Source organism: Suncus etruscus, chromosome 11 (genome assembly GCF_024139225.1).
Source record: "Suncus etruscus isolate mSunEtr1 chromosome 11, mSunEtr1.pri.cur, whole genome shotgun sequence".
Lineage (NCBI taxonomy): Eukaryota > Metazoa > Chordata > Mammalia > Eulipotyphla > Soricidae > Suncus > Suncus etruscus.
This window is the reverse complement of record NC_064858.1, coordinates 104039266-104052269: the sequence shown is the minus strand read 5'-3', so window position 1 is coordinate 104052269 and position 13004 is coordinate 104039266. Positions and strand designations below refer to the sequence as shown.

The 13004-nt window shown below is 36.1% G+C and overlaps 1 protein-coding gene and 1 non-coding gene across 2 annotated transcripts; one reads left to right on the top strand and one right to left on the bottom strand.

Annotated features, from left to right (window-relative positions):
* Nucleotides 1–1198: 1198 nt before the first annotated feature.
* ATXN7L3B (ataxin 7 like 3B) lies at nt 1199–1654 on the bottom strand. The gene has a single exon (XM_049783744.1). It carries the CDS (start codon nt 1606–1608, stop codon nt 1315–1317), a length of 294 nt encoding a protein of 97 aa, XP_049639701.1. The 5' UTR covers nt 1609–1654; the 3' UTR covers nt 1199–1314.
* Nucleotides 1655–12252: 10598 nt separating this feature from the next.
* LOC126023205 (small nucleolar RNA SNORA51) lies at nt 12253–12386 on the top strand. The gene has a single exon (XR_007500408.1). It is a non-coding gene; the product is annotated as a small nucleolar RNA SNORA51 (small nucleolar RNA).
* Nucleotides 12387–13004: the final 618 nt, after the last annotated feature.

Sequence of the window (13004 nt, the reverse complement as noted above, 5' to 3'; positions counted from 1 at the left end):
AGCAGCACCATTACCGCTCAACTTGGGCTCCCACCCAGCTACACCGTATTAACCTCTCAATAAAGAAATAAGAGGATCTCACAATTTCACATCCTCCCTTTTCCCAGGGATTTCTGGAGGATCACCCCATACTTCAAACCAGGGATCTGTTCCTTTTGTCAATACAGCCCAAAAAAGGGCCATGTGAAAAGGACTGCCCTTTCTTTGTATGGGGCAGAGGCTGTGATAGTAAAAATATCATATCATATCAGAGTTCTGTAAGCCACCAACCCAAAGAAAAGGGCATTCAATGAGATAACTCAATCCTGCTATGCTTGCCTAGAACTAACCATTCATATGACAGTAGCTGGAAGTCTCTCTCTAGGCTCAGCTTTCAACTTGTTGGTCCCTATAACCACGATGCTCTTCAATCCCATTTCCCGGATGGGAAGCAGGCAGTGACCTAGCATGACCATGTAGGAAAAGGACTGTTCGGCTAAAATGTACTCAGGATCATATAGCCAGAGAGGAAATCTTGCAGTCTGAGAGATCATACATAGTTACAGAGGACCCTGCTAACCTCCCCAAGATCATAGTTAATCCTCAGCTTGTTTGTATAACCAAGCTGTTCACTCGTCAAGCCTATGCCACAAAGTGGGGAACAAGAAAGAGGGCTCTATTCAGCAAAACGCAAGCCCTTGTCCTCATTTCCACTGAAGTCACTCCAAATGATCTATCCTGGGGAAATGAGGGCCTGTTCATTTCTTCTTGTTGGAAGTCAAGACCACCAAGCTTCCCTTCCCAGATTCAGTTGATAATTTTTTTTTTCCTTGAATTTTCCCAAACTGAAATTGCTATTAGCCAGCTCATACACACAATCATTATTTGTCTTGGCTAAGCCCACTGGAGAGACTCAGCAACCTAGAGCAGTTCCACTGAGGCCGTATTTAAGGCCTGACCATCAGGAATATCCAAACTGTCAGTGAACCACAAAGGCAGAAAGACTGAGAACCAATGGACCTGGGCACATCCACGTGTAGGAGAGAGAGAAAAACCACTGCGCCTGGCACAGCGCACCCAGGAGGGGCAACTTTTTCCAAAACTGGCTCCAGGCAATACAATACACTAATTTAAAAAAATATAATACATCCAGATTCCTAAATTTTCTACACTGGGTTTTATAATACAGGGTAGAACAATCAATCAATCCACGGGTGACTTTTGCCTGATTCTGGTTGCTTTTCCTACACAGCTCCCTAACTTGCTCCAACCCAACAGGAGAGGCCTGTGTCCAGTCCTGGCAAGCCTCGAGCCTCTCTGGTTGGTGTCGTGCAGCTACTGGAATTCTGGAGGAGAGCGTTGCAGGGGTGGATCGGGCCCGTTCGCAGGAGCTGCAGGCAGGGAGCAGAGAGGGAGGCGACGGGCTCCTTTCTCTTCCACGGGCTGGAGGCCGAAATCCTTCACGCCGCCCGCCTCGGAGAATTCCAGGTAGAAGTAGCCGCACTTGACGGCCCGGTGCACCTCGAAGCAGAAGCCCAGGCAGGAATCCTCGATGAGGTCCACGTAGATCTCCTGCGCCAGGGCCTCCAGCTTGTTGGTGTCCAGGTTGGCCAAAGAGATCTCCTCCATTGCAAGCCGGCGAAAGGGATTTGGGGGCTCTTGGGGATTGCAGGAATTGCAGCAGCAGTAACAACAGCAGCAGCAGCTGCTGCAACAGCAGCAGCAACACCAGCAGCAGCAGCTGCTGCAACAGCAGCAGCAACACCAGCACCAGCAGCAGTAACAGCAGCTGCTGCAACACCAGGCCTGGAGGCTCCTCTAGGCCGCGTCTCTAAAGCGCTGCTCCAAGCCGTCGCGACTGCACCCAGCAGCGGCTGCTCCGGATCCCCGGGGCCTTCGGGTTTTCGGGGGACTGGGACCCCCAACGACGGAAGCGCTGACAGCTCGGCCACACAAGGAGCAGCGAGCGGCGTCCCGCGCAGCCACAGCACCAGGAGCTTCTGACGCAACCCCGGAAGCAGTCCGGCTGGTGCCCCGGAAGCAGTCCTGCTGGCGTCCCGCCTCCCCGCTTCCGCTTTTCAGCGCGCCTGCGCACTGGCGCCGCGCGTTCTGGCTTGCTGGCTGGGATAGCCTTGGGATGTAGGAAAAGGCGGTTGCTGGTGGTGGTGATGAGATAGATAGCTCTGGGGTTTAGGAAATGGTTTTGTTGTTGGTTATGGTGATGATGTATGGAGCTTTGGGGTTTAGGTGGATTTTTTTTTTGTTGGTGGTGATGATACATATATGTGTATATTGATATGTGTGTATATATGTATGTGTCTATATGTGTGTCTATATGTATGCATGTATGTATATATATATATGTATATATTTACACCTTGGAGTGTAGGATATAGTACACTTGGTGGTGGTAATTATATATATAGCCTTGGAGTTTAGGGAAAAAAATTTTGTTGTTGTTGTGTGTGTGTGTGTGTGTGTGTGTGTGTGTGTGTGTGTGTGTGTGTTTAGCCTTGGAGTGTATAGGAAATGGTGTAATTGTGGTGGTGGTGGCCTTGGAGTATAGGAAAAAGTGGTTTTTGTGTTGGTGATGATATATAGAGCCTTGGAGTTTAGAAAAAGGTTTTGTTGTTGTTGATGGTGATGTTCTATTTAGTCTTGGAGTTTAGGAAGAATTTTTTTTATTGGTGGTGATGATATATATATATATATATATATATATATATATATATATATATATATATATATATATATATATATATATATATATATATATAGGCTTAGAGAGCAGGAAATAGTATAATTGGTGGTGGTGGTGAGGATATAGCCTTGAAGTGTAGGCAAAGGTTTTGTTGTTATTTATGATGATGATATATGTAGCCTTAGAGTTTAGGAAAAGGTTTGTTGTTGTTTATGGTGATGATCTATATAGCCTTGGAGTTCAGGAAAAGGCTTTGTTTTGTTTTGGCAATGATCTATATAACTTTGGAGTTTAGGAAAAAAATTTTTGTTGGTGTGATGATATTATATAACTTTGGAGTGTAGGAAAAGTTATAATTGGTAGTGGTGGTGATTATATAGATAGCCTTGGAGTGTAGGAAAAAGTGTTGTTGTTGTTGGTGATGATATCTAAACCCTTGGATTATTAGGAAAAACTGTTTTTTTTTAATTTTATTTTTTATTTTTTTTAACCCCCTAATTCAGACTTTTTATCTTGGGTCCTTGTTTGTAGATTTATCTTCACACACAGATTCAGCATCCCTATTTAATGGAATTGATCACGAGAAAGGGGATGAGTGATGCTGAAATGTTCAAAATAGATTTTAAGAACTTTTCTTCTTTCAAGACATTTGAAAATGTGATCTAATGTTTCATTCACCTGCTATCTTCTGTGCTATCGCCGTAGTTTTCCTTTCAGTCCACTAGATGGTGCAAAGAAACAAATTAAATTATAGTGTAAGGTTATTATTTTTTTTATGAGTGAAAAACTTGGCACTCAAGGCGTAATTTATTTATATATAGAAACTATATGAACTTAGACATATCACTGATAGGTTATCATATATTTCTCTAATTCAGAGAGAAAGTATATATAGACAGATACTCTGTGGAAAAGAGAAGAATCTGAAATACGTTAAATTTATGGCAGGTAAAGAAAACTTACTTGACAGGCTTTCTAGTTCCCTCATTCATTCACATGGTTATGGTAGTTCTCAGTTTAGTTATTTCTATAACTGCACTCATGGAGGGAGATTTGGGACATTGGTGGTGGGAATGTTGCACTGGTAAAGGGGGGTGTTCTTTAGATGACTGAAACCTAATCACAATCATATTTGTAATCAAGATGCTTAAATAAATAAATAAATAAATAAAAAAGGAAAACTTTCTTGAAGTTGTGCAATGGGAATTGTGACAGCTAAACTCTTATTTGGTGTTTAATACAGCAGTTCTGTAATTTCTTATCTGAATAAAACTAGGTCTTGTTTCCTGGTTAAGATTAAATTATACTAAAAAATTATCTGACAGATTACATTAAAATAATTATGTGACATATATTTACATGTATCTATTTATATACATATACACATATTTGTATACACATATAAATAAACAGTAAACTTTAGTTTGTGTTTTGCCTTTTAGGGGTTGGGGGACCAGACAAAATCCATTATGAAAGACTTGCTTCATAATGTTATGATTAATTTTTGAAAAACTCTAAACAGGTCTAGTGGGGTAGTATAATAGGTGAGTGAATTGCCTTTCTAACCATGGCTAACCATGATTCCATCTCTGCACCTTGTGTGGTTTCCACACACTGCCAGGAATATTTCCCAAGTCCAGAGCCACTAGTAAATCTTGACCATAGACAAAAACCAACCAATCAATCAACCAACCAACCAACCAACCAACCAACCAACCAACCAACCAACCAACCAACCAGAAAATACCCCAAAGTTCTAAACAAAGATTTTAAATATATAGCTATTCTAAATTTCACTCTAGGATTTTTAAGAAGCATACATACATATTTATGTATGTGTATATACATATATATAAAACACCACACAAATACATATATGTCCATATAGCTAAAATATTTTTCTAGGGTTTGTGCCGTAGCACAGCATTAGCGCATTTGCCTTGTACATGGCTGATCCAGGTACAATACTCAGCATCCCACATATTCCCTGAGCCTGCCAGGAATAATTTCTGGGCACAGAACCAGGAGTAATACTTGAGCACTGCCAGGGGTGGCAAATATATGTAATATATATTTCTAAATGTGATCATTATCAAATGCTTAAATAGATTTAGGATTTTTGGGGAGGGGGGGTTTAGAAGCATCGGGGACCCAGTAAGGTCACTTTTAGTGATAGCTGTCTGAGGTTGGCGCGTGACAGTTTACTTCTGTGGTAGGCTCCCATTGCTCCTCTAACAATGTTTATTTACTGGTGTTCACCTGAACCTCATTGGGTAATGCTGTTGAAATGTTTGCAGTGCTAAGGATTGACATCTGAATATGGCATGCATCCCAGCCATCTGAGACAAGTGCCTGACTCCTAGAATTCATTCTTAATATCTCATTGTATATTTTAAACACTAGCAGATGGCAGGTATAAAGATTTTTGAAAGCCCAGATTATTTAAGACTTATTCACAATAAGAATTTATTTTGAATCTTTCTTATTTTACACATAAAGTGAAGTCCTTTATAATTTATCTGCTATAAATTATATTTCATTTTATTATAAAATTATAATATTCATCACAAATTACATATGTTTTCCATTCATAAATAATCACTATAATTGTAAATTTATTATAATCTTATATACAAAATTATAAAATATGTTTAAGCATACAATTTCTTGAATCAGACTATATCCTGCTTATTATTGTGTGAAGTGGTCTTATCTTCTTATGTTTTCTTATTGCAAAAAATGTGCATAGGTGAAGGTTTCTTTTTTTACATTGCTTGACTATAACTCGATCAAAAACAACTTTATCTGTGGAAAAAAACTTATGAATAGCCTTATAACTATGGAATTTAAATAAAAACATTTTTTAATTTAGTAAGAGTTCCTATTCCATAAGTCTGTTTTTGAATTTAAATATAACAAATATAAAAGTCATCTCAACTTATTTGACTAAAAGTATATAATTTTGTAGTATGCATAGAAACTACTGTGATATATCTAGTTAGGTGAGAAAGCACAAATGTAAAGCAATCAATTGCACTTTCTGTCCTTTGCCTTCCACAAAGTTAAAGCAATATTTCTTAAACTTGAATGTGTCTATAAATCACTGAGAGATCCTTTTAAGTTGTAAATTATGATTCAGGGGGTCTGGAATAGGAATTGCTCACACACTTTGATGCTACTGGTTTACAGGCTATATTTAATAGCAAAGGAATTAAAAGGATGTGATATGAAGGACTGTCCGTCTTTCATAGAAGTGACTTCTGTCTAATTTGTTTTGGGAAAATGATAGAATCTTTGGTGTACTTGGTTTTGACATAGAAGAATATGAGATCAAGTCTCCTTACATTTGAAGAGTTGTAACTCAAAATCCTTGATTTATTGAATTAAGGAGTAGCCAATAAAATTTGCTTCCAAATATTTACAAGGAGGGATTATATTAACTGAGATTCAATAATGGGACCGTATTTAGCTTAATCTTCTAATAACAACTTATTATACTATTGAAAAAGATTGAAGCCACATCTGCTGCTTGCAAGGCAAGCACTCTACCTGCTGTGCTATTTGTCCAAGCTCTTCTAGGATTATTTTTACATGTTTGTACAGGCATGTATTTTAAAGATTATATCTCAAAGTGTTTCCAATACTTTTAGTGATGATTATGAGCTTTTTCTTAAGTAAAAATAGAATTATTTTTGTTGACCTCTTTCAATGTGAGAGTGAACATGATACAATAGTGTAAACATGATACAGCCTGTTCCAATATCTGTACATACATGATGGATATAGAACAGTGTAAATATAAACACTGAAAAAATGATGACTGTACAACAGTGGATGTAGCAACAAATAACAAAGACTAAGAAAGAGCTTTTGACTCCTGGAAAACTTCTATCAATGGAATTTCAAATTTAGTGATTTGCAAAAATTCTGCAAATAGCTTTTTATAAATCTCTTCTCTTCTAATTGTGCTACTTTCTATTTTAATTTACTCTGTCTCTTTCTATCCTGTTGATATTTTCTTATAAAATGGAATACAAGTTTATCTTTCTTATATATCGCAAAGTAAATTGTATGCATCATGCTCAGTTTTTTTTCAATATTTCAGTGTGTGAATGCCTTTAAAATACCTTAATATTTAGAAATTAATTAACTACTAAATTAAGTCATAAACTAATTAATTTACTAATGTAGGAATTATTAAAACTAATCTTAAAGAGTTAAATAAAAATAACATGTATGAGTTCAAAGATAAATCACTTTAAACCTAACAGATCAGATATGTATTTTAAATAATGAAATTTTCCAAATTAATATCTTAATTATAGCACAAATGGAGTAATATATCTGAATATTTCAATACTACTTCTTGAAAATAACGGAGATTCTGAAAAAAATCATTTACCAGAGAAATTTTGCAATGCTGATAAATGAATTTTTAATATATGTTTTTGAAGCTTACATCAATTTGAGGTTATCTTCGTTTTTATTTAACATTGTGATCTTCCTACATATAGTTTCATTAAGAGTAATATAGGAATTATTTATGAAAATTATATACAGCATTCAGATTGATGACAAATTTTTAGCATGACAAACTGTTGTTTGGGCTATCTTGATTATTAAAACAAGGCTGTGGTTGCTAGTATATGTAAAAGTAAATCTATGTGAAATGACATCTAAACATAGACCTCACTTAGAAATGATAATTTTTTTTATTCCCTGAACTACTCAAGGGAGGAAACTAAAAGAATAATTTTATTATTGATAAAATAACTAAGACCAGCTTTAATAAATGTGCTTAAGTCTAGATATAGGGCATTTTGAGTCCTAATTTATAAAGATATCTATTTTTATAACAAGGATAATTACTAATGACTATTTCTCATATAGTATTACATAAAATACATAGAATTAACACTAATATAAATACATAGAAATGTCTGGTAAATATAACTGTATATCGGCAATTTAATATATGAAATAAACCACACCTTAAATACTCTTAATCCACATGGTACTAAAATATAATTTTATGCTAAAGTTCCAAAATGAGTACTTCTAACTATTAACAAATCATACATCCCACAAAGAATTATAAACAATATAGAATATATTTTGAGTTTTTTCCAAAGTTGTCTTACATAGTAGTATCTAGAATATAACTCATATACTTTCACATGCTCATTATCTGTTCTACCATTATCTCACTAGATCCTTTGAGTAATTTAAGAATTAAATTTGAACACAAATTTCCTGCTACCTACTATTTTTTAACCATTTCCCTCAAAATTGCTATTAAATTGTCGATTAAAAAATAAATCTTTCTTTTCCCCTTTCCCATAGCTCTTTGTTTTCAAGTTGTAAAGAAGTTTTTATGTAATTAATTAAATATACTTTTTCCCCCTACTTTGACTAATGTCCATTAGGTTTGTTGTTTATCTTCTCCCTTCAAGATTTCTCTCATATTTTCTTAAGTCAAGCTGTTACACTGGTGGGTGGGATGTTTTTATTCAAGTGTTCCACACATAGGCATCTGGCAATTGCCACCAAGTGAGAGATTGATTTTCTTGCAAAAATCTTGGGAAATGTAATATTAAGGACAAACTTAGGTACTAACATGAGGGTATCTCAGGCTCTGTCATTGATTCATCGTTTTTAGATGAAAGTAACTTCCTGTTGCTTTTAAAATTAGTATCACATTATATTATCTCTTTCATTCCCTCATTTTATTTAGACTTGCTCTTTGCTTTTCAATTATCAAAATTATTCTGAATTTTTATTTGTTCATATTCTCTGAGATTATTAAATCTCTGGGATATTTAAGGATTTAAATTGAGAAAAAATAGGGACAAAGCACCTATTTGTCTGTGGAGGCTGGAGCTCACTCATACCACAAAAAGTCCTTAGGAATCACACTTGTCAACTGAATCTGTCAACACCAAAAGATCTGTAGAAATAAAGACATGGCTAAAAGCTTCCTGCCCTGGAACAAATAGCAAGAACCACAGACATCACCTCTCAAACTTGATCTGCTTGTCAAAGACTTTTCGAATTGCTAATCACCTATGGAGAAGTAGGGGCGGTCCTAAAACAGGGGGCATGACCAAAGGCAGGGATAACTCCTGGTCAGGTCCCAGCAGCCGCTTGGGTACTGCAGTCTGAGTTGGCCACATACAAGGCAAGCACCTTATCCACTAAAATGTCTAGACAGCCCAAGTTTTCCCAATTGTTTGAAAGAAATGAGGGTCTGGAAGAACCAGAACAGGAACATAGGCTGTGAGCCATGTCCCAGACCCCTTTCTCCCTTCCACCCTTCACCAATCAACTCTACCTGGAGCATCTTGCTTCTTAAGCCAGCAAGTCACGTAGGTAATGCCAGACTTCCAGAGGACAAATTCAGAAGGAAGGAAATGGGCTGGAGATAATATCGCCGCTGTGACTTGCCTGCTCAAGGATCTACATCCCGTTCCTTGCACTGCCCAATACCACCAAGTACCACCAAATATATCCTTGGAAGCCTTGAACAATGCTGAGATGACTCTGATAATTGCAAGCAACACCAAATTCCTAGGGTTGTTTAGTGTTTCTAGAACAGGCAACCAGATCCTTAAGCACTCACTGGGAGGTTCCTTCTCCTGTTACAAAAGAAAAAAGGGAAAAGGAAAAATGATGGTGCTGGAGAGCTAGTTCAGGGGGTTAGGTAGTTGCCCCTCACATGGCTAACACTAGTTTGATTTTTGGCTCTACAGAGGATCACCCAATGACTGATTAGCCAGGAGTGATCCTTGAGCCAAGACCAGGTGTAAGTCCTGAACATAGCCAGTTGTGGCCTCAGTGCTTCTCCCGCAAAAGAAAGAGGTAAAATAAATGCTAGCAATATATTGTATTTTATCCAATGTGGCAAAAAATATGATTTCAACAGGCAACCAATATTGCAATGTTAGTTAATAAGCACCAAACTAATTCTTGCGCTTAAAAATAAAGTGCCTTCCTTTGCAAAACTGTTGTATTGGAACACATTATTTACGGATTATTAAGGGCTCCTTTGACTTTGATGACAGAGTTGATTAGTTGTGACTGAGATCATAGGTCTTATAAATCTCAAAAGTGTTTACTGACATATCTTTTTAGAAAAAGTTTACCTGTTATGTTTTGTTAGAATGATAGAATAAGAGTGAATTATTATCCTTCACTTTGCTCGTGCTGTTGCTCAAATATTGTATCATCTTTCAAGAAATATAATAGAAAGCTTGAGAAGGTCTTTTTGTAGTTTGCTTTTGCTTTTATTGAACACAATCGAGAATTCAGAACTTCTCATTTTCTGTCCTTAATGGCTTAGAAAAGAAAATCGACAGAGGAAGGTGCTATACAATTATTGATGAATCAAAAGAGAAATTCAAAGAGACTGATAGCTGTGCTATAATGATATTGGTGAATGTGTCAGAGATGTGAAATGGATCATGTGAATAGTATCTCAAATAATGAAACAATGAAGGTTCCCGTGATATTATCTCTATGAAAATTTTAGAAACTAATAGTGTACCATATATTTCCCCAAACAAAGTAAACCAGCAACATTTTATCAGCTAGCCAGTGAATGGGAAATACCTCATCAGGCAATGATTTGCAACAAAGGCCTGGCCTCTGTTATTTGATTACAGAAATAGTATTTTTTCTATTTATGCTTGTGTACTAAAATTTACTTGTTAAAATTTTTTAATATTTGGTTTATTTTAGGATATAAAATATAGTAATTTTGTACCGTTATTCTGTGAATTATTCATTAAATGACTATTATTTGTGATTATTAGTGAAGGTGATAATAGTAGTAGTAGAAGTAGTATATAAGACCTCAAACATGTTAGACAACTATTTTACCACTGAGCTACATCGCAGACTAGCAAAATTATTTCAAATTAACTTTTACTTAGCTGATAACCTGTATTATGCGGAAACTTTTCATTGATGCACCTAAATTTAATCATAAATTACAGGAAGACATGAAGAAAAAACTCAGAATAGACAAACTTGTGAAAGGTACTATTTTTGATTTATATATGTATATTTTATATGTATACTTTCTGATTTATATATTTATATATATATGTATTAAGTTAGTATAATGCTGCAGTATTTTAAGAATTTGTCTTTGCCTTTTAAGTATCTTGTCTGAAATCTACACAGAATGTCAAACATTCACAAATTACTTTATTGGTTTATTGGATTTTATAAAGAACCTTTCATTTAAACCATTTAACTGAGCCTTGCAACTGTTTTGTGCAAAAGAATTTTCTCTTAGACAATGAAAAACAATTTAACAATTTAAGCATCCTTCCCTGCATCAGAACTCAGATTCTTGTAGTAATCTAGCCTTGTTTTTCCTTCATGTGCTGCGTTTGCCTTTTACTTTTATTTTATTAGACTAAATTTTCTTTCGATGTATTTTAATATACTTCCATTCTCAGTGCTGCAGACTTGCCTAAGGCAATGATAATAGGCAGTGATGTGTACTCTACCACTGAGCCATGTGTCTGGCCTCTTTCTTTGGACATTTAAGATAAAAATCAAGTTTTTGAAAATTATTGTTATGTTCCCAGTATGTCCTAAATACATTTACACTGTAGATTAGTTACTAATTTTATGACTTTCAGTAATTCCAGAAATGAATTAAACTTTTTACATCATATAAACATTGACACTAAAACATTCCTTAAAAATTGATATTAGTCAAGGAGGAAACACCACTATTTAAACAAAAGAAAGCAGAGATAAACAAATAGAATTACCTTAGAATTACATCAGAAAACAAATAGAATTACCTTAGAATTACATCAGAAAGAATGAGAACAAGCAGTGCTGGCAGGGATGTGGAGATAAAGGAACTCTTATTCACTGCTGGTGGGAATGCCATCTAGTCCATCCTTTGTGGAAAGTGATATGGAGATTTTTCCAAAAGCTGGAAGTTGAGCTCCCTTACGATTCAGCCATATCACTCCTAGGGAAATATCCTAGGAACACAAAAATACAATACAAAATCCCTTTCTCACACCTATATTCATTGTAGCATTGTTTACAGTAGCCAGACTCTAGAAACAGCCTAGATGCCCCTCACTATATGAATGGTTAAAGAAACTATGGTACATATACACAATGGAATATTATGCAGCCGTCAGAAGAGATGAAGTCATGACATTTTCCTATACATTGATGTATATGGAATCTATTATACTGAGTGAAATAAGTCAGAGGGAGAGAGATAAACACAGAATGGTCTCACTCACCTATGGGTTTTGAGAAAAATGAAAAACATTTGTGTAATGATTCTCAGAGACAAAATAGAGGGGGACTGTAGGGTCCAGCTCCTGATATGAAACTCACCACAGGAATCGTTTAGTGCAGTCACGGAAATAATTACACTGAGAACTATCATAACAAAAATATGTCTGAATGAGGGAAGTAGAAAGCCTGTCTAGAGTACAGGCCTGTGTGGGGTGGGGAGGAAGGACACTTGGGATATTGGTCATTGGTCATGGGAATGTTTATTAAAAATCAAAAAAAGAAAGAAAAGATAAGGCCTCTCAATTCTTACCACAGGCTGTGTTCTTTATACTGATTGTATAGAAAGAGGAGGTACAGTAAATACACCCCATATACATCTCAACACAGGCCCTTTGTCTGGTCTGTATTGTGAATTGGGGACAAACAAAATTACCTTAAACTGAGAAGTTTCTGCACTTCAAAGGAAACAGTGACTAGTGTAAGTAGTTCACCCATGGAATGAGAGAAACTATTCACACAACATCCATCAGATAAGGGACCAATATCTAAGCTTTACACAGAACTGACAGAAACACAAAAAAAATCATCTAACTCTTTCAAAAAATGGGGAGAAGAAACCAACAGTCATTTCCTCAAAGAAGAAATATAGACGGACAAAAGTTACATGAAGTAATGTTCCACTAATTATCAGGGAGTTGCAAGTCAACACAACAATAAGATGTCATCTCACACCACAGAGACTAGCACATAAACAAAGAACAAAAACAACACTGCTGGCATGGCTGTGGTAAGAAAGAAACTCACCATTCACTTCTTTTGGGAATGCCATCTAGTCCAGCATTTTTAGAAAACAATATGGATATTCCTTAACAAACTGGTTATTAAGCTCTCACATGATCCAACAATACCACTCATATACCCTAGGACCACAAAAATACAATACAATAATCCTCTTTGCACTCCAATGTTCCTAGCAGCACTATTTACAATAGCTAGAATCTGGAAACAACCCAGATGTCCAACAACAGATGAGTGGCTAAAGACA

What these genes read in the sequence shown, in the direction of transcription:
- ATXN7L3B (XM_049783744.1), bottom strand. Translation starts at nt 1,608, where the DNA reads ATGGAGGAGATCTCTTTGGCCAACCTGGACACCAACAAGCTGGAGGCC.